The 22,697-nt window shown below is 39.5% G+C and overlaps 1 protein-coding gene across 1 annotated transcript in view; it reads left to right on the plus strand.

The window, feature by feature from the left end:
* Positions 1 to 22,697, plus strand: part of galnt18b (UDP-N-acetyl-alpha-D-galactosamine:polypeptide N-acetylgalactosaminyltransferase 18b) — a gene marked incomplete at its 3' end in the record, with an annotated part of 83,666 nt that overhangs the window by 59,083 nt on the left and 1,886 nt on the right. Inside the window, exons 7-10 of the mRNA XM_083996226.1 lie at positions 7,274 to 7,459; positions 11,188 to 11,325; positions 16,130 to 16,225; positions 19,222 to 19,386. Of these exons, the coding sequence (XP_083852352.1) occupies positions 7,274 to 7,459; positions 11,188 to 11,325; positions 16,130 to 16,225; positions 19,222 to 19,386 (585 nt within the window). The remainder of the gene's footprint in view (positions 1 to 7,273; positions 7,460 to 11,187; positions 11,326 to 16,129; positions 16,226 to 19,221; positions 19,387 to 22,697) is intronic.

The following is a 22,697-nucleotide window of genomic DNA, read 5'->3' on the forward strand; positions in this document are numbered from 1 at the left end:
GTGGTGAGATGAAAGTAGATAGCTTCAGATACAGTATAACATGAAAAAAGCACATTTCTAAAGCAGCATAGTAAATCACAGAAATATATGGTGCACAAAGTTCCCAAGTTCTCCTCATCTTGTCAGGACAGCGTAGAAGCATGTGTTTCCATCGCTGTTGCATTTCTTTTCGAGTTTGACAGTTATCATCGACAAGGTGTCACCACGTTTTCACATCAGTAACTATGAGGATCCTCGTAATGTCAGTGCTACCCATACTTCATCAAAATCCCAGTTTGCAAACTATTTATCGCAACATTTCTTTTTGTTTCTCTTTTGTTTTTGTTCTGTAAAAATCATCCCTAGCCCTCATGTCTAATAAGTGGACTGTAGATGTATAGTGACCAAGAGCAACTTTAGAAATGCTGTAATTTCTGTGAAACCTTCGTCTGTGTCGGGAAAAAAAACAACAACCCCGTGGTATCCTACAGGAAAACAGTCTTTCCAGAGAGGTTCGCTCTCTGCTCATCATATCCTTACATCTAGCAGTGTTCAAACGTCTGTCAGCTTTTATTAAGGGGGATGGTGCTTATAATGAAAATGCACCCTACCTCATCACATCCCCACCTCCAGCTTGCAGGGATGACTCATGGCATGACTGATGCCTGAACTCATAGTTCTGCAGATCTCAGTCCGCCCAGTCTGAAACAAGACCGTATCGTCTTTTTTTTTTTCTCTGTTTTAATCCTCCTGGTGTCTCGAGTATGTTTATCATCCTCAATGAAGCGTGACATATCCCATAGTGCTCTATCACTGAAGGACTGGATGTATGCCTGTCTTGCAAGTCATGGTATGTAGGGACTGTAAAACACTTTTCAGGAATATGATAATAAGCAGACATCATATGCATGAAAATCCTCATGCAACTTTAATATTAACATTTCATTTTTGTAATAGGGTATTAATGGGAAATAATATCCCATATTAATAATATGGTAATGCGAGGGCAACCCATAATTACTGATGCAGCTTTAATATACAGTCTACGGTGGCAAAGGAGGCAGATTTTCCACTCAGAGTTTTATCATTTTTAAAACAATGAGTCTTTGATTTTTACAAATTATTTAAAAACAAAAGTTACTCCTCGTTTTTGCTTCAGTTTCATCACCTGAAATGAAATCACAACTGTCATCTGTAAATTTGATCAATTTGATAGAAGCTCATCAACACAATCTCTGTGAGTTTGGTGGAAACCTGTCTCCTGAGTTTTCTGCTGCTTCATTTTAAGCATACATAGAAATAACATCAGTTTCTCTGAAAGAATATGAAATACTTTATAGATAAAACCCTCAAAACTCTTCACTTGCAAAGTATTGCTCTTACTAGAGTCCGTCAATTTCAACATGCAGTGAGATCCAATACATTATAGACTGAAACACAACACGTCTTTCTACATCAGCGGGTAATATTAGTTGAAAAGGTAGTTGGTCACTAGTTCAAATGGAGGTGAAGGTGGATTAATATTGTATAAAAAAACTGTTTCTTCTGGCTTTTGTGGAGAATACAGAGCAGTGAGGGGGTGCCATATAGCAATAGATGGGGAATCATATTTGGCCAGAAGAACAATGCAGAGCACAAGAGTGAGGAGCAGAGAAATGTTTTATGCTGCAGGAGTGGTTTGAGATATTTTATGTACGTCGTCTTGATCCTTTTTTTGGCTTTGAAAATGTTGGAATCCGTTGTTACCGACACAACTTCAAGCTGCTGCTGTTCTCAGCGAAGAAGAAGAAGAAGAAGAAGAAGAAAAAGAAAAACACAAACACGTTTTTCAGCCCCCTAAGCCTGCAGGGGGTGAGTTCTTGACACTCTAAAGATAGATTTTGGGTGGAGTACTTTCATGCAGTGAATCATACACAAACCAGAGGTTGATGAAAGTTCACGAAATTACTAAGTGGATTGACTGTCCAAACATGGAGTTTAAAGCTTGTACTTTCTATAATTCTCTTTGACATATTGCTGCTTGCTCCATAAAAATAAATCATTATTATGCCTCATATATACCCAAAAGATTTTGAAACAACCTTGTGAGTACTCCCATCAAAATCCACTTTAATCCACTAGACTGGTAACTGGCACCAATGTACATAGAAAAATGAATAAATGAGAAAGCACTTCCACTCACATTACATCCCCATTAAAGGTATTTAGCTTTTGCTCTTATCCAAAGCAAATTATTATGAGGGCAGCAGTAAAATTAGCTTAGGCTCAGGCTGATGGCATGCCCTGATTATAGATCTAAGCAAACACTGCTGAAATGTGAGACCACTTCTCTGCCGGAAAAGTTCTACAAAAAGAAATTAGAGGAGGAATGCCTAGAGAGATAGGAAGATCGGATTTAGGAGCATATTTGCAGGAGGATATTGCAGAAAGCAGATGGATGCAAGAAGGGGACGTGAGGTATTTCTTGAGGAGGTCGAGTTTTAGGTTTACAAAGGAGAGCAGTGGTTTTGCTGTCCTCACTCACTGAGACTGCTCTGTTGCTGTATTATATAGGGTGAGGACCTGACTCTTAATAACACCAAGGAGAATCAAACCTCCAGTGGTGAATTGTCTCTATAGAGTTGATATGACATGAATCATTCGTCGTTATTGTGCAGTCTTCTTAATTGCTATTTTACAACCTTCGAGCGGCATGGAGGTGGAGTGCAGTCACTGATCATGGCACCATTATGGAGTGAGGAGTGTTTGCTGCAGTTGCTGTTGTTGAGCCATGCCTCCTTCTTCAGCAGCCAGCGACACATTGAATGAGTCATGGTGTAAATTAGATGGTGGGTTTGATCATTCGGTGGGGGAGTGGACGATTAGAAATATTCAACTGTGCAAAATTGCTGTGTTTTGAATGGACTAACAATACAGGCCTCCGTAGTAATTGAGGACTCAGACTTCTGTCTTGACAGTAATGACCCATTTCTTGTAATTAATTTGAAAAAGGCAGCAGACAATTAGTGGTTAACTACAGGGGCATCACGCAGGCAAAAACTCGGAGGCATTGTTTTCATTGTCAGAAGGGAGAGCTGACACCGAGGAACGGGAGGGAGAATTATTTTTGGGCCGAGGTTGTATACAGCCTCTAATTGACTGTGTTTTAGAAAGTGCTGGCAGTGTTTTACTGTGCAACCCTCAGCTTGACAAAAAAGTTGTGTGCTTAGCTGGATTTAAAAGAGAAGAGAGAAGACAGAAAGTGATTATTTCTTTGTCATTTAATTCATGCTGATATCATAATAAGTGTTTGGAGGCTTTTCATTCAAATTCATGGTGTCCAGATGACGGATGGTGCTCTTCACACCTCTCTTTTGATTTTTTTTTTTACCAAATATCTTCATAATTAATGTTGTTCCAATGAGCCTTTGATTTCAGTGTGAATTAGCGAAAGTTTATGTGTTAAAATGTTTCACTAAACGATGAACACATTAAACGTCAGCATGATAGCATTGTCATCAGTGGCGCTGACCCCAGCTAGAGTAGTTGCTACCTTAATAGAGGTTAATGGGGATCCAAATTAATATTTAAATAAATTGATTGATCAAAAAAAAATACTTAAAGAGCTGCAGACAGTTGTCTTTTATTGTTTAATAATCATCCTGAATAAGGAGTTTGTGTTTTTCTGAGTTGGTTTTCTTCCTGGTCTTCTTCTTGTTCTCCCACAACTGTCTACTTTACAGGCATTTAATATACTCAGACAAACACCAAACAGGTTCACTATACAGTCATTTGGCAACAGCAGAATAACATTTCATTAGCAACGTCATAGTTTGTATTTCCTGACAGCAGATGTTTCCCTCCCCAGTCAGCGTTTTAACACATTTCCCACTCATCCAACCATCACCAGGGGAATATAGAGAGAAATGTCAATACAGGTTACAGATCACTCAACAAGAGTGGCCCCACTGTGCTACTGTATAGGCCTATGTTGCTGTGGATGTTTGCACTGTATACCTTCTCATACGTAGTGTGGATATAGTGTGGCTCTGATTGTGATCCAGAACATGTATAGAAGACTTTAAGAAGCTGTCATTTCCAGTCTATTATGTTCTGTTATGTGGTATTTTAAGTTTGCTTTCAAAACTTCAACATTTTCTCACAAGCTCCGGGTGCTGCAGCTCGGCAGGCTCCTGGAGGCTGGCCAATCAGAAGAGAGTGGGTTTTTTTTTTTTTTTTAGGGAGGGAGACCTTAAAGAGCCTGGAGATAATATTTTCTGTTTCAGTCAGAAGCTCAACTGAGAGGCTGTGAAACCGACAGCAGGAGATAAATGAGTTTTTTTTATTTTTTTAAACTATGACTCATGCAGAGCTACTCCAGTCAAGTGCCAGAATAAGAGTATAGAGCTGGAAATGAGCGTGATACATACACTTGATGATTACATGGTTCAATTGGTTAAGTGATTTGTTAGCACACCACCTGGCTTCCTGGTTGTCACCGCTGAAACATATGTTAAAGCTATATGTCAAGATCTGCTTTTGGAAACTCCACATGAACAGACGTATCAGGCAGCAAATGTGGAGTTTCAAGGTGATGCCAGGACATCGCTGCTGCTGCTGCTGCTACAACTCACAAGTTTCTGACCACATGAGTTTTTAATTCAGAATTACTCATATAATATGTACTCAGGCTAAGATGTCAAGTTCAGTTTTATGTCCATCCTGAATTGGGAAATAAATAAATGATGTTCCTCAGATAGCTTCATAGTCTCAACTGTTGAATAGATATTTTGATCAATTGCCTCCTAGAGAAAACTCACCATAGAGATGTGCTACACATTCAGCCTTGTCTCAATGCCTGTTAACAACGCGGCTACTTCGATAAGCATATAAAATACATAAAGTCTCTTTTTACAATCTACATAATGCAACAACCGGCAACAGGTCCAGCTTTTGCTGTTAAAAAAGAAATCACTGCTTCTCTTTTAATAAAGAAAAAAGTTAATAAAATAGTCTAAGGTGATTAATTCTCACTGACAACACAGCCAACGGGTCATGGACAGATCTGCTTGACAGCCAGTGTCCTATCATTAGTGTCCCAGTCACATCCACCGTTTATGTCACATCTGATATTTGTTATTAATCCTTAATGATGGACAATGTGAACAGGATGAAATATACGGTTTAAGGAGATCAGACAGGTATGACAAGACCTTCCCATTGTGTTTCACCTTAAAGTCTGATCTGAAATGGAGAGGAGGTGAATGATGGGGGCTAAAACTGCTGTATTGTGGTCAAATTTTCCTGGATTTAGTTAAAAAATTACAGCTGCAGCTTTGTGAACCAACAGACAACGGACTCTGAATCCATAGAAAGCAGGTGATTATTTATCAAGTGCAGTTATTTAGTGACAAGGCGTGATTCAAGGTGTGGTTTCCTAAGTAAGTTAAAGCACAGCGCGGCCTGAGAGCCAGTGGGGATGATGCCAAATGCAAGTGATGAATTAACAATTTCAGAGAGAGTATCAATGAGTTATCACTCTAATAATCTGCACTCTGAGGATTTCCCTGGCTGGACATAAACCGATGCCGGGCTCCAAAAAAACCACGCCTCCTATAAATCAAGCAGGCTCTCCAATCACCTGCAGTCTGCTGAAAACTAAGTCCCCAACATCAAACATGACTTAAACCCCCAGCTATATTTCTAGATGAAATAGCAGTGTCTATTCCAGTAGGATGAAAGCTGTCTGCTTTCAGTAAGTCGCAGTGGACCTATAGGAGGAAGGCCAGTTGTTGATTAGGAGAGGGAGCAGCAGACAGCAGTTCCCTGGACTACTGTTAAGATCAGCACACACACGGGCTCTGATCGTAACACCTCCTCTCACGACCCTATGTAAATGTGAGCACGTTGATAGAAGAGCACATCTTCATTCCTCCTGCAGAGTCTTTGAATTGCTTCAAGATACCATTCAAATTCTTCCGATACTAATCAGCAGCCTTGTACGGCCTCATTCATCCTCACATTCATTCCCTCCGAGCTTTAGTAATTCTCATTTTGTTCTTTTTCAAAGTTTTTGTAACTCAGAAATCCATATCCTTTTTTTTTTTTTTTTTTTTTGACGCATTAAAGCTTGTCAAAGAAAAAAAAAAGAATTGACAGAATAAATAGAAATGTTAATAACTCACACGGGAGATTATGGCTGTTAACGAATACAGGGAAGAATGTAAACAAGAAGATAAATCAAGTGGGTTTACATAAATCACCAGAAGCACATAACCAGCTATTTTAATTCTTAATTTCATGTTAATTAGAAATGCACAGGGAAAGTATGGAAAAGGCTAATTATGTGTGCAAGTAACAGATGAGAAGCTGCATTGCCGTCTTTGTTCTTCGCTGTATGCAGTGCACAAAGATTCGAGTAATCTTAGAATACAGTGCTGAACAATATGAAAACCTAAACATGCACATGGAAAGCTATTACAGAAAGTATAAATGCACTTCTGAGATGGCTCCATTCAATTCTCTATGAAGGAATTGGCTATTCTCACGTTCTATCTCCATTTGCCGAATGGAAGTATCACAGTTGGGAAAAGTTTGGGGTCCTGTGCCTCCCAGAGGTCTTCATTAACTGAGGAGTAAGTGCCACTGGCTTTTTGGTCATCAAGGACTCGGGCGTCTCCTCCTGGATTCTGGGACATTAACATTTTCCACCATGGGGACTCACTGTCTCTCGCAGTCAAGGACACATTGAGATGCAGAGGTTACAAGGGGCCTTTGCTCATCAGGCTAGTATGGTACATGCTTTGAGCAGCCTTGAAGTGATGCCACCACTGTGTGGACTGAGATCTGACTGGTTTCAAGCTTGACTGACAGCCAAGTTTTTATGTCTGGTGCTAAAATGTAGGATTTCTCTGTGCAGTGATTTTAGAAACAGAAAAAGTGATAAAGACCCCAGTGTTCATGGTTCAATCAACACAGACGAACTTGCATCTTTCAACAGATTAACGACACAACTCAGTATTTTATGGTTTTCGGAAGATTTGCTCTGAGGGAGCATGAGGAAACTCTTAACTAGGGTGAACATCAGGTGTAAGGCTTATTCAATATGCCAGCAGCCTTTGTTACAGCTGGTTTCAAGCCTTGAACATGATATATGTGTATGTGTGTGTGTGTGTGTGTACTGTGACTTTTAATTAGCATCAGGCTCCAGCTGAACAATGTCTAAAGTAAATGAAAGCGGATTCACTGCCAGGCTGTTCCTGTCGATGTGCAATCATTTTCTCTTTTCTTTTATCCCTGTCATGTTTCAAACCAGGTGTGGCAGTGTGGCGGCAGCGTCGAGGTCCTGCCTTGTGCTCGCATCGCCCACATCGAGCGAGCTCATAAGCCTTACACCGAGGATCTGACGTCTCACGTGCGACGAAACGCCCTCAGAGTTGCAGAAGTTTGGATGGATGAGTTCAAAAGCCACGTGTACATGGCCTGGAATATCCCTGTGGAGGTGAGTGGTCGTATCCCCGTGAATTTTGACTTGCAAGATCTCGTGTGATATGTTGTTGTCACAGTATTAGATTCATAGTGTAAAATACAGTGGATGTGTTATTATACAGGTGTCTGTACATCTGTCTCATCATCCACAAACCAAATGTGTGATTATTTTGGTTGTGTATCATATGTGACAGTATTTGTGACTGTTCTGAATACGAAACAAAGCAGGTACAATAAAATATCTGATTTTTAAAAAAAAAAAGTAATTTGGCACTCAGTACCTAAACTGTTGTCTGATCACTTTGAGTGACCCAAAACTATAATGAACAGCTCCTCTTAAGTCACTATGTTGCTACTTTGTAGGCTCCTAGTTGAAGTTGCATATGTCTCCACCAATAGGCCATTAGGATTTTCACGGCATTCACATCTTCACTCTTCATTTAAGGTAGAAAATCTTGAGTTTCTCACCTAGAAAAACGTTTGCTAAGGCCAATTTTTTCACGATGCAGGACAGATAATAATATTATTCACAACATTATTAACACATAACATAACACATAGCATATACTGTAACATCTGGTTAACATCTGTTTATCACAGCGAACCAATCTTTAAAAAGAAAATATAATTTCTATTTTATTGACAAGAAATTAAAATAAAAAACCATGTGCCATTAAGTTGTGTAACTGAGGAAAGAAGAAATTGCAAAAGAAGAACATTCAGTTTCTCAGTTTCACAGTCAGCTATGAATGAAACAGCGTAGGCCGTGTTGCATGGCCTCTAAACCTTGTCAGTATGTAGCTACACGTGTCCCATTTTTCAGATGTCAGATGTCAGCTATTAACTGGCTGCAGGCTTAATTGACAGATGGCAGAACCGTGGAGACTTCATATGTGCAGACATACTGTAGGTGTCATCAGATGAGCAACATATTGCCAAAGACCACATCATAGTATTTGGCAATATGGATTATCTGTTCCAATTCGTCATTAGGATAACATAACATAACAAACTTGATTTATTGCTTCATTTTTTTGGCTTGTTTTGGCTTCTAGTCATGATCCAAAGGGAACACAGAGAAATCTAAGACAATGTGCAAAAATGATGCACAAACTCACAAATATGAAGACAGATGATATCCACAGATAACATCATAAATCTGCAGGACCAACAGCCGGATCTGTTCTCCACCAATCTCATCTAAATGTTAGAGGGTTATTATCAGCTGCACTCCTCCAGTCACACACATTCAGTTGTATCATGCCCCTGACACCTTCACAAGGCTCTAATGAAATGATTTCTTGTCACTTACAGAATGTCCTGAATTAAATACGTGACAGAGAATAAATAAATACATAATTTGACTCAATGAAAGGGTACAAATGGAGACATTAGCAGTTAGAAAATTCGAAACAAAGAATGACAATAACATTTTTAAAGGATTAATTAAAAAAAACTAACTGGATTACAGCAGTGACTTGGGAGCAAAATTATTAATAATACAAAAAGTATAATTGAAATACAGAGAGAGATGTGCATAATTTATTTTATTCAATTGTGTTTTTTTGTTTTTGCAGAAATGCAAACTTTATTGATTTGAATCTCTTTATTTGAGGTTTAACTGCATTCATTGAGATACTGCATGAAGACATCTGCAGTCACAAACAATCAACTTGAATCGAAGTGATGCAAATGTACAAGCTGAATTCTATATATATTATATATATTTGTTCAGAATAACATTAGTGTTTTATTTTCTGGGTTTTCAGGAGATACTGGTTTTAATTTGATATTCAACTGGATTCAGAGAATTAAAATAAATAATCATACAAGGTCTTCTCATGTTATATGTAGCATCCCTCAAAGGCAAAGTCAAATGTTTGTTCATTGAAGCTTTTTTTTCTTCTTCTCCTGCATAATCTGTTTGAATATGTAAATCCACGTTATGAATAGATGAACATCTGCAGGCAATTCATTCAGTCAATAATGAGGCATTTAACAGAGTCTGTACTCAAGAAGCATGAAATTTAGCCCCAGCTTTAGCCCCATGAATTACCTACACAGCAAAATTGTCGTTGTTAATTTACCTCGGAGAGTGTAGAAATCAACCCGGTGCACCCATCAGTTGACAGCAACATCTGCACCTCTCAAAGCTTTAAGTTATTAAAGAGAGGACTCTGCAACATTAGAAGGAATAGATGTGGACACAAGGAGAATAGAACAGTGGTGGTTACAGTCCTCATAATCTTATTTTAAGTGCCATATACTAATACACTACACACTACGAATGTTGCATTACATACTACATTTATAATCCCACCTAAGTTAAAGTACGTAATTATTTGCAACTAAATGTATCCTAAAATGAAAAGTTCTCATTCTGCATCCAATTTTTACACCGTGACTGGTCATGTGTAATTTTATTGTTAGTGACATTATGATGTCACATTATTACATAGTCATGCATCACATAGCATTGTGCTGTTGTTGCAGCTTGAGGTTGGTCTGTGTGATCCAGATGCTGTGAGCTTGTTTAGTCCAGTGGTTTCCAGCCCTACAGGGGTGTGAACCCTCCACAGGGTCAGAAAGTAAATCTGAGCGGCGGGGAGATGATTTGTGGGAAAAGAAAGAAGGAAAAACAGTCTGTATTTATTTATTTATTTTTGATTCCTCTATGATATTGGACGATTTTACCTTTTACCTTTTTTACCTCAAACATGAGACCGTGTGAGAGGAGAAACCTGAATCACACACCTTGGAAGACACTGGTTTAATCCTAACAATGTATTAGGTTTTGTTTGTCTGTGTACAATTTAGAGGACCTTTCAAAAGAAATACTTCAAAGTGCTTCATGAACAAAAACCATCAAGTAGTACAAAACATCAAATAGATAAGAAAATGATACTAAAACACAAACAAAAAATAATAATACAAAGAAAAGCAATGAAACATAATTGGATCTCGACAATCTTTTCAAATAATAATGAAAGATGAGGTGTTCCAAAGTTTACATGCATACTCAAAAGACTGACTGTCAGGTTTTAAAAACATTTCTTACCTGCAGAAAGCATGATTGCACACAAGTCTCTCAACACACATGAAAAATTAAAACAGAATCAAAGGCTATGTTATGCTCTCTCTTTTTTTTTTATCCCCATCTGGTGTATTGTGGCTTTTAAGCAGTCATTTAGGTTTGTTTAATTACTGACATCCTCACATGAGATATGGTAATGTAATAAAATATTAAAACACCCAATAGTATCAAATAAGATAGAAAGTAGAATCGGTCCAAGAAATGGGCCTTGAGGCACACCATAACTCGATAACAGCAGTGTCAAGTAATCACTGACCAGTCATCAGACTAATATCGAGAACATTAAAGGTAGAAAATTAAAAGAGCATAATAATGGAAATACTGGACTAATGTACGTGGGCTGTAATTAAGTTTTGTACTTGAGCAAATGTTCTTCCCAGCAGCAGCAGCCACATGAGACCAGCCCCGACTGTGGCAGTGTGATGAGGCAGCTGGAATAAAGCAGTAGATGGACTCAAACTCAGACAAAGAGAAAAATCTAAACCCTGTGAGGCTGTTCAAATACATAACAAATGGCTCCACAATGTGCCTCAAAGACCCATTATCTGATTCACTTCTTCACAAACCACAGTTAATCAATTTTATGCCTTGTGTCCATCTGTCTCTCTGTCTCTGTCTCTCTCTCTGTGGCCGTTCAATGGATCCAGGACTCAGGCATTGATATCGGCGACATCTCGGAGAGGAAGGCCCTGAGGAAGAGGCTGCAGTGTAAAACTTTCCGATGGTACCTGGTCAACATCTACCCCGAGATGAGGATGTACAGTGAAACCATTGCATATGGAGTGGTAAGGCGATGACTCCCTCCTCTCTTCATCTCATATTAAATTCAGTGCCCGCAAAAAGCCAGAACGCGGCTAAACCGTGCCTGAACAAATCATTTTAATCCCTTGTGTTGAGATGCGGATGACTGCAGTCGGGAACACAAACAGTTCACAAAGACGAGGTCGGCTGCTGCAACTTTGACTCTTTGCTTCACTCTTAAAATGTTACTGAGTAAGAATTTACTCTTGGTTTACTGTGATGGAAGTAGATACACTGGTCCATTAATATAAAGATAAATTACAGCTTGTTTTAAAAATAGATGTAAGGGTCTTTCCAGCAGAATTTTATTAGTCAGAGACGCCAGAGAAAGTGACAGCCAACAGAGCGAGCTGGCAGTGTTTCTATTTGCCCGTTCTTAGTTGTTCCCAAACAGCTTTATTTCCATGGTCCTCCCACCCTGCATCACTGTGATGCACCCTAACACACAATGACACACAGACTGCAGTGTTACAGCACTGCTTTCTATGTGCTATGGGGAATCTTTTTTTTTCCTTGTACAAAGTGACAAATGGTGGACGGCTATGTCGAGGAAATAGGTCGGCCTCATTACATTCATTTGTCCAAGTTGGGTGACCTCATTATTCTATATTTGTGACATGCATTAGAGGGGTTAGTCAGTCATGGTGGCTGGAAGAGACACTGCCTGAGAGCAGATCATCACCCCTGTACAACTCAGCAGTAAAAAAATGTCAAGTAAAATCCATTAAGTCCTTAAAGCTCCATTATTATCAATTAAATAAAAATAAATTTCCTAAGTTAGCTCATAATTCTACATATGTATATATGTAAAAAACGTTTTGTGTGTGTGTCCGAGTTAATAGCAGAATGATGTCCTAGCAGGAAGTGAGCACTAATATTTTATTCATTCATTTATTTTAATTTAATTTAATTTATTTATTTTTCACTGAATGTTTTACTTAATAACAGTCTCCAGCCATACTAGTGGATCTATGAGGTTCTGCTTAGGCACAAAGACTCAAACTGACAATGCCAACATGCTTATGTATTATACTAATAGATATTATACTAATAGATCTTGAATAATAGATATAATGTTGAATATGTTTAATATGGCAGTTTAGCAGCATGCAAATATAATATATAAGTGTAGCTAACATGATTAGTTTTGCACGTATTTGGTCATAAACCAAAATATTAGACAAATTGAAAATTTTGAATGGTGGCACAAAAGGGCAAAGTCATGAAGATCACCAAAGTTATTACAATTCATCCTGAAGAGGGTGTTAATCTGTGTAGTAAATGTCATGGTAATCCAACCAATAATTGTTGAGATATCTCATTTAAATCATAAATGTCAAACTCAAGGGTGCAAGTGGAGAAAGCCAAGGATCACCTGAGTGATTAGGGCTAAATCCTCCGTGCATCATGAGTGCATGTCAAAGATTTTACGGCAATCTATTCAAGAGTTGTTCTGAAATAGTGGCCGTTGTCACCCGAGGTGCTTCAAGCATGGCCAAAATGAGTAGTCATTACCATCATGCATTAATTAGCATTTTGCATGTATATTTTTATTATCATTGTAAAAATCAGTGTATGTTTCATTGCTGCGTGAGATAATGACTGAATAAAAAGCTGTTAGTTGACTACTACTTTTACTACTAAAAAGTCAACCATTCCTCTGTCCATATTCACAAAGCCACGCCCAAATCAGAGCTGTCCAATCACCTCTGAGGAATTTGATTGAACTCTGTTTAGTAACTTATTATATTTAGCTCAGAGATATATCACATTACAGCAGCTGAAGATGCTCTAACTGCCTGCCCTTCTGTGACTTGAACCTAATGACGTACCCACAGGTGTCCTTCAAGTGTTGCACATTTTCCGTTTTCTCACTTGCACGGTAGAAATGTTTAGACGAGGGCTGCTGCACAGACCCGTGTGCTGCCTGTGGATTTAATGATTATCAGATAGAAGTAGACATCTCCTGAGCCAGTAGGGAGCTGAATTCTCCCAAGCTGACTTCTTTTGATCTCACATCTTTACCTAATTCGCTCCTCATACAAACCACCGTCCCTGCAGCTCCCTACGGTGCAGTTTGTATCTGGCAATCAGGCAGACCTTTGTCATGACACGCATGGATAACTCTGGGACTCCAAGTCTGAGTCATGTTCATCATGCATAACACTCCTGATTTACATTTCATTTAAATTTACATTTATAAAGTCAAAATTAGTTCGAGAGGATTTTACGATTTCAATGTTTCAACCTGCTCCTGTCCAGCTGTGTTTCCTGTAAACATCCTCTCTGATGCTGGGATTAGATTGTTGCTGTTTATATTCTTCCCTTTCTTTTTTGGTTTGTAACGCTTGTAAATACAGTAAACATGAGAGGAAGCAGAAATAAATGCTTGGATAATAATTTATTTCCCCTGCAGAAATAATAACGCTGCAGAGTTGAAGAGAGCAGGTGGTGTTGGATGCATCTTTCTCGGTCTCAGTGTATTTGGACTGAAATGATCTTTTACCACCTTTCATAATCAATCAAAATTCAAACAGGCAGCACTTCTCTGCAGGGCATCGTGCTTCATTCACCCAAACTAAGCTTTTCTTACCTTCATCAGTGATGGTGTCTGTGGTTGTTTTCAGTTTCCTTCTAAAACGTCCAAGTGACATTGATACGAACCACAAGAGATCATCATCTGTATTGTAAAGTTGTAAAGTTGTTATATATAATATACAATATTAACAACCATCTTTTCAGAATGTTCTTTTGAAAATGGAAAGTTTCATCTTATCCCACCAGTGGATAGAAAGGTTGAACATCCATTTTTCAATATTACCTCAACCTCACAAATTTTTTATCATACACTCTAGCACACTTAGTCTCTTTCATCTCTCAAAATTCAAGGATAACCCCAAACTAAAGTCCCTGAAAACTTGTTTTCTACCCTGTCTTTATAACGGTACGTATTTGCACCATAATAAGCAACACCAAAAAAAATGAATTTAAACAAACAAATGTCTTTTTGAGGTATTTAGTCTTAAGATAGGGAGTGTATCTTGATACTATAACAAGTATTGAGTTGGTAAATTAAATGTACTATCACGCTGCAATCTATTGATCCTTTATAGTGTTTAATCCAGCAGAGGTTATTTTCCTTTTTCTGAGGAAGTCTCTGTAGTCAGTTCAGTTTTACTGCACTTTTATTTGTGATATTTATTACGTCTGCAGGCAGCAGGAATCAGGGGTAATATCCACTGGCTAACAACCTAACAGCCTATAAGGACTGAATGTAGCGTGGCACATGAATGAATTCAGTGAGCCCTGTAGCTGTCAGTCGGTCTTTTTGGCTTCAGTTCAACCCGGTGGAGGAAGCTCATAGGAGAGGTGTGTGTATTTGTAGTATAGAATAGTCTCAGCAGCAAGTACATACATGAAACATTGGTATTCACACACTGTGGACACACTGGTGGGGGATTTTCAGACAGACAGAACAAGTCCAGATTAGAGCAGACAGAAGGTGGTTAGTTAGTTAGTTGGTTGCTGTAAAGCTTCTGATGTTGAAACAAGTTTCTCATGATTGAGAGTTTGAATTATGAATAACCTCTGCCTCCTCACTGCAGGGGTGTGACACTCTGTGGTGTTTGGAGCAGATTTTTATGAGAGAGAGACAGTGTTCGACTTGTCAAGGGCTCCACACATCAATGGAAACTCATTAAGCTAAACATATTCACTCTTAACAAAGTTATGTCTGTTAACAAAGGGATGGTTTGGGTTATTTGATTATTCAACACGGGGCTGTGTGAGGAAGCCAAGGCTACATCCATCATTATGTCCAGTCTCCGGTACAAACAATACACCCAATAAGACAAACTATCCCTTTAAGGGCCTGGTTCAGACAGTTCTTGCTCACTGACCATGACTGGCACTGGACACACTCGGGCACAAATCAGCACCGGCGCCGGCGCCTCCTGGTGCTCCAAGGAGTCATTGGCTTCGGGTTTATCCAGCCGTGTCTCTGGAGAGAATGTGTGGCAAATGACAGGTCTGCTGGATCGGTGATTTGCTGTAGTGGCTGGGCTTTCCCGTGCTGCAGGACACAGGACAACACAGTACGCCAGGAAATGAAGATGGAGATTGGCTGCTCGCTGAGAGTGCCCGAGAGTGCACGGTGGCACAGCTGTTTCCCATCTGCCTTAATTGCTCTGGCCAGACACATGCACACAGGTAAAGCAGCTGTGAGTGGCAACAATATTCCAAAAAGCACTCAGTGAAACACAGCCCGGGTCTCCTGGTGATAAAACACTGTTTTGCACTTCATGCAGCTTTTGACAGGCACTGCTCTGTGCTAGGATAAATGGCCTCCTCGGTGCAACATGAGGTTGCAAGGTCACAGGACCTGCCTCGCTCTCTGCAACGACTCAATGTTGCAGCCTTTTGCCTGTAAGAGTTTTCTAAAAGTCAAGCAAGGATTAGCAGCGAACTTGAAAGCAACCCAGCCTGTTCCTACATACCACACCCTCTCAGTTAGACTTTGCGACATCCTCATCATGTCTCAGTTTATCCTGGAATAAGGACCTTGCTCACCTTTGAGTCGGCTATATGATTAATTTATTTACAACCATGAAATGCAGAAAGCTAAGAGGATTTCCTCCGCTCTGTTTAAGCACTACAACTTAACGGCACTTTAGGGACAGTCAGGAAATCCGAGTTTATATGTGCGTCTTGTCAGTCTTGCAAAAAGTTACATGCAGTTTGTGTGTCAGAGAGAGTTTTGTAACTGTGTGTTTTTTCTTTGTCTATCAGCTGAAAAACTCCCTGAAGAATGATCTGTGTCTGGACCAAGGGCCCGACAATGACAACGTCCCTATTCTGTATCTCTGTCACGGGATGACACCTCAGGTCAGAGCTCCCCTGAGCCTTCACACACTCACTCTCTCTGTCTCTCTGTCTTTCTGCACCACTGTTTCATGCAGCGTGTAGCATATAGCCAGATTTAATATATCACCTCTGTATTTTATTTCCATCTGCGATTTTTCTTCCGCAATAAAACCTGCTCCATCTTGAAGAAAAATGACTCGCCTTTCCTCCGCTCTTCGATTGGATCAAACTCAGTACCTTTATCTCATAAAACAGAATCAAGTTTTCTATTTTGCCCTTTGCAAAACAGTCTTCAGTGTTTTTAAATGCATAGTAAACTCTTCCCCATTTTTCATACACATTCTTTAGGGGTGACATGTCCTAACTGAATCCAGCTCAGAATAAAATAAACATTTCTGAGGAAACATACTGTGAGATCCTGTTTTTAAATTGGTTCAGAACTTTGATAGTACCTGAACATTTGTCTGTGTCTATTGTTCTGCAGTTTAAGGTCAAAAGGTTATTTTCTCATAATCACATACACATTAAAATGTTAAACAGTAAAAGACACAGACAAACAGCCTGATAAACTTCAGGTTTATTTCCCATACCTGTGTACTTATCTGGGCACTCGATTTCAAATGTATCTCAACTCTAATAACAGGGAGTAGATGATCATTTAGTTTCTCCAGCCGTGTCCAGCTCCTATTGATCCTCTCATCCCATTATGTCTGAGCAGGTTGTTTTCACAGATTGTTTAACCTTGCTGTGGCACTTGTAAACTTATCTTATAGAGTGTGGCTTGATCTCACATTATCCCTCTCCATTCAAATGAATCTATTGGACATGTCAGACACGTCGCGCCAGTATTGATATTTACACCACATGGCGTATTAAAAGTCTTTCAGGAGAAGTCTTTAGTGAGAAATCTGTATAATCCTGTTGAATCTTATTAACACTTTTTCCTCAAAACACTCATAAGTCAACTTCTGCAGCCTCTTCTGCGACCCAGATAATATTAAAACTTGCAAATTATAAATATGTTATGTGCTATAAATCTCTCATAAATCCAGGCATATCAAACAAAGGATTGGAGTAGCACCAGCGTTTCTAATGAGATTAGGGATCTCCTCTGCAAGACAAATCTAGTCTGCTCTATTTTTATATTTCAGTGTTACATCATCAAGAGGAATTAGCCCCTCGATTGCTTCAATAATGATACAGGCGCATGGGCCGTCGCAAACATGCGCTGTAGTCAGTCAAAATGTGTCATTGTAAGTGGCAGCTACTTTTCATCGGCGGTGCTTTGGCAGACCTCGACTTTTGTATCTGAGGTGCTGCAGTAAGTGCAGCGCATCAACGTGCTGAAAGAAAACAGCACAGTCAGGCACACATGAAAGGAGGAGTATTAGAGAGTTCACAGTGCAACACGTGGCTGACTTTACAAGAGCATGTTGTCAGCAAACATACAGAGCAACACTTGAGCTCAAGCGGTAATAAAACATACCAACTTGAGCGCAGCAGCAGCAGCAACAATAGAAAAAAAAACCTCAGACACATTCGGGCTGGCAGCCTGAGCCGGCGCTCCAAAAATGAGCCGCAAAACAAAAATGAAAAAGAAAAAAACACACACACTTGTCAGACTGTTAAACGCCTGGTGTGAAGGAGGCCACTTGGGTGTTTTCAGACAAATAAGATTAGAGTAAAAGAATAAGAATAAACGTACGACAGGCAGCAGAGGAAGCAAACATGGCCCTGATTTTTAACAACGGAAAAAAAAAAACATGTTGGAGGATGAAGTCAGAAAGAAACTTTATCCCAGTCCTACTTATGAAAGTCTTCAGACAGAGCCTCTATTTAATTGTCTGCTCTTCACCCAATTTTTCTCTGATATTAATCGAACTCCCCCGTGCTCTTCTTGTGCTTCTTTATCACTTGAATACTAGAAACCAATTAACATCCCTCTCTTGAATTTTGTTTTTGTTCATTTGCTTGTTGGCACTGCCAGCACTGGAGGAACCTTTTTACTGTAGTAAATGTACCAGTAACACTGTGACAAAATAACCAGTCAATTTGAAATTCCACTGAAGCAAAAAGCGCAGGATCATCTGCAAAATGCACATCAAAGGTAAAAGTACTCATTCTGCAGAAAACAGCTCCCTAGTATACTGATGAATTATTATTATATACAACATTATTAGACTGTTAATGCAAATGCATCACTGTAGCTGGCCACGACTGAGGTCATATTTAATATTTTATACAGTATACTACAGTGTGCTTCTGCTAATTAAACTACTAAATTATGAAATTGTAAAATGCATAATTTTTCACAACCTCATGATATATTATGAAGTTTGAAACGTAGTAGAGTAGAAGTTTGCAAATATCTTTCTCCTACCTCTTGCACTGATGCACGAATAGGCAATTTCATATAATCATATACTGTACATGTTTGTTTTCTCACAGCCTCTTGTCTGTCACACTGTGTGAACTCCACCCAAGCTCGAGCTGATTTTGTGCCAAAAATACAATCAATAAATGCTCTATCTCTCCCCACTCTGTCTCATCATCATACCACAAAGTCTTTTCTCTTTTGAACCCACAACATGCTTCTCCTGCTTAAGTGCTGCAAATGATTTTCATTTTGTGTCAGTTAAATAGGAGCAAACAAGTGTCCTTCAAGAAAAACTTGGGGAGGACTCTATTATCGGGGGCACAATTATTTGGGCTTTGTCCCCCGTTCTTGAATTAATCATGAGCATCTCTGTGTTTCTGGCCTTGTCTTTCCTTGTCCTCCTCTCAGTATGGATAGCTGTATAAATGCACATATGTAGTGAATGTAAATCAGCCTTGCGGATGTCTCTTTCACAGCCAAGACAATCCAAGAGGAAGCCTCATTTGCTGCATAATTTATTGCCTATATGTTCATATGCAGCACTGGAGGGGCCATTATCTAAATGTCAATCCCAGCCGTATGAACAGTCACCGTACAGCAGCGCACAGTTTGTTCATAGCGGGATGTGTTGTTTTTGCAGAATGTCTATTACACCAGTACGCAGCAGCTGCACATCGGGCTCCTCAGTCCCACCATTGATGACGACGACAACAAGTGCCTGGTGGATGTGAACAGCAGACCTCGCCTCATTGAGTGCAGCTATGCTGCAGCAAAACGCATGAAGCTCCACTGGCTCTTCACTCAGGTGACGGCACATGACACTGCCACACACATGGTCAGAAAACACATTTCGTTAACAGTCGGTTTGCCCTTCAGCCTCAGTTAAGGTAATGTGTCAAATGTGACAGGAAAAAAAACAGAAACCACCAGAGTTCCCCTCCATCCTGAACCTCGTTAAAACATGAAGAGTCACTGAGACTGTCCTTCTTCATTAGAGGCTCTTGTCCTTGTAAAGTGTGTTTCAGCTGAACAAGCAGCCACCTCACAAAATGTCCCATGACAGCAGGTGAATTGGATTTACAGCAGGCTCTGATTTGGGCTCAACACATCTCTTATTATTGTCTGCTAAGCTTCTGCACAGTGTTAAAGGGAAGCGATGCAAGTCTGGTCGCTTTTTCGCCTTTTTTGCTAACCCTCCTCCTCCCCTCCTGGCCATGAGCATTTGTTTTCAACAAAGCCAGCAAGATAAGAAGGAAATCCATGACATTATATATCATATACATTTTATTATGTGTATATTTGTGTAGTCTTACAAGAGATTATGGGTTACGGAGGAGCGTGTTTTTGTCATGGTGCCACCAGGACGAGATCTGGGACACCGGGTTGGAGGTGCTGATCTTGCGCGGTTGGTTTTCAGCCAAGAGACGCTAGGGGGAAGGCAGAGTGCCTCCATTCTCTCTGTAACAAGTTATTTAACCATCACAATTACTCCGAAGCTGTTTAATTAAGGTATATATCTTGCATAGTTTGACTAAAGATTTGACTAAAGAGAAGACCAAAAAACTATAAAAGAGGTTTTATAGTTTTTTGGTCTTCTCTTTAGTCAAATATGTATGGTCCCAAATCTGCTTCATGTTAGATGCTTAAGATAACAAGTTAAATATTGTTCTGACCACGTCTCCTCTGGATGCTGCTACAGGTGTTTCTGTAGGGTGTTAAAATGTAATGAGCACTAAAAAAAATGAAAAGGTTGTATACGCTTGAACTTGTGTCGCATCTTGTCACACTGAGCTTTAAATGGTTATTTTAGTGGACTTTGTATAATTCAGTAAGTTGAATGGGGACGTATCAGCCAGGCTGGAACATATCATGTCTCTGAAATATGGCATCAATTATTGAACGAAGCAGTCGACAAATTAGAGACAGAGCAAGTTTTTTAATTCAAATGTTGCACCATTCTGCACAAAACCTAATTAACTGAAGATATTTTTAATCTTTTTTTTTTCCAGTGAAGTGAGCAAAAATGCTTCACTTCCTTCAACCACTGTAAAAAACCTCTAAGTGGTTTTGATCAGCCGTGGTTTGTGAAAAAGGAATTAAATGTGTGCATGTGTGCATGTACAGATTAGACCTGAGTTTGTAGGTGATGATTAGACAGCAAACACATGTTCAGTGGGTGGGACTGTATGGTTTTGGTTTGTTTGTGTGGAAGTGTGGATTTGTGGATGTGTGTGGGTGAGGCCTTTTTCCATTTTTCTGCAACAAATGCCTGTTGTTCTGCTTATAGCATTGTGAATTTAATACAAACCCTACAGCATCCTAAGTCAAATAACAGCCTTCCCCCATGCTATATGCTCACTTTGCTGCATTCATTAGCCAACTCCTGGAGACTGTTTTTAGAAGCAGCACCAACATGTTAACATTGATGTCTTGGTTGAGAAAAGACCCAGAGCAGCTGCTTTTATCAGTTAATGTTTCAGATTTTCAGGGATTTTGGGTTTTGCTTTGGCCTCGTTCCAGACCTCTGAATGATCGCCCACATCTTCGATATGTTCAGTGATTCAAACGTGTTTGGTGGTGGTGAGGCTTAGTGATAGCTGTTCCCCCCCACCCTGATAGCTTTAGAAAGACTAGGGCATGTCATCCCTCTGTGCAAGAGCCAGAGAATACAGCTTCATGCTACATCTATGGGTGGAAATTGAGCTTTCAGCACAGATTTAGGTAAGTCAATGTACTAATAGCTACAACAAATGCCAACTGTAACAAATCAACAAGGATATCGGCTAAAATTATCTTCATTTTAGACCAAATTAGTGAGGTGAAACAAAATGGCAATTCAGTCTAATTATTAAGTTGGTTTTTCTCAGCCAACTTAGCCAATTAACTCCAGATATCCCTGTGAAAGGCTCCTCTAAATTAGGGGTTTTCAAAGCCTGACACTGTGACACTGTGGGCTCACCTTCAGACAAAATCAAGACAAATGTTTCATCTCCTGTCTGGGAAAATCGCCACACAAGTTCCCATAGAAAAGCTTTTCTAAAACAGGGAAAGTGATTAACGAAACATAAATTTGCCAATAAATTCTCCATCACTGAAATCTTTTCATTTGTAAAGTGAAAAACATTTTTTTATGAAAAGTTGAGAATGGGCTCAGTGTTGCCCCTTCAGGCTCACAGGACAGTAATGAGGTCACTGCTGCTTGGTGAGGTGAAAAAGATGCAGCACCAGAAAACCTACTTGAACTAATGACACACAGTGTTTTTAGATTCAGTTTCACAGGAAGAAAACGACCTGCTTGTTTAAGTAAATGTATAATTGGTCAAATGTGGTGCAGCCTTTCAGACTCTGCAGACAACACGGCAACATGTTACTCTGTATTTAAAATGTGTCCTTGCACAAATTGTAAATTCTTAGCCTGGTTTTGTCAATAGTTTATTGGCATACAATACATAAGTTAGTATGTCAGTCCATCACACCTGCAGTAAAAGAGCACTCGGGTTAGGCTACGGTCAAAACATTTCGATTAAGTCATCCCTGCATAGAACTCAAACAGGTGTAACACTCAGGCTCTCTCTCCTGCAGTGCTCAGTGCCAGGTCCTGATCCAGTCTTTGAACACAAACCCTACAGAGACTGTGTCTGTGTGAAAACATTCATCAATAAAGTATTGAAGACTCAGTTTGGGTTCTGTTCAACACTTAAAACCTTGTTGGCAAAAATAAGAAGTAAACACTGAAAGTTCTTCTTTATATTTTCGTTGCACAGCGGAGTGCTTTAATGACTGAGCTTTAAGGTTTGTTGTGAACTTTGGAAACAGAAGAACATCTGATTTACTTGTTGTTTCCAAAGCTTTCAAATGCATCACCAGAGGCAATCGCACTAAGACTGCAAGGGAAGCTCGGTTTACTCTAATATATCGAAAAATAAATGGCCAAATTTGTACCGTTGTGTTTACATTGTATTGACTAAAAATGCTTTAGAACGTGTTGATTCTAGAGTCCGTTCAGAATCAGCTATTTATCTCCATGTCAAGTTAGTCCCGTAGCACCACAGTGCATTAAACCTGTTGAAGCTCAGCGTCCATGGACATCAGTGGGGTGGCAGAGAATCGTTTTTT

Source organism: Trachurus trachurus (assembly GCF_905171665.1).
Source record: "Trachurus trachurus genome assembly, chromosome: 3".
NCBI classification, from domain to species: Eukaryota; Metazoa; Chordata; class Actinopteri; order Carangiformes; family Carangidae; genus Trachurus; species Trachurus trachurus.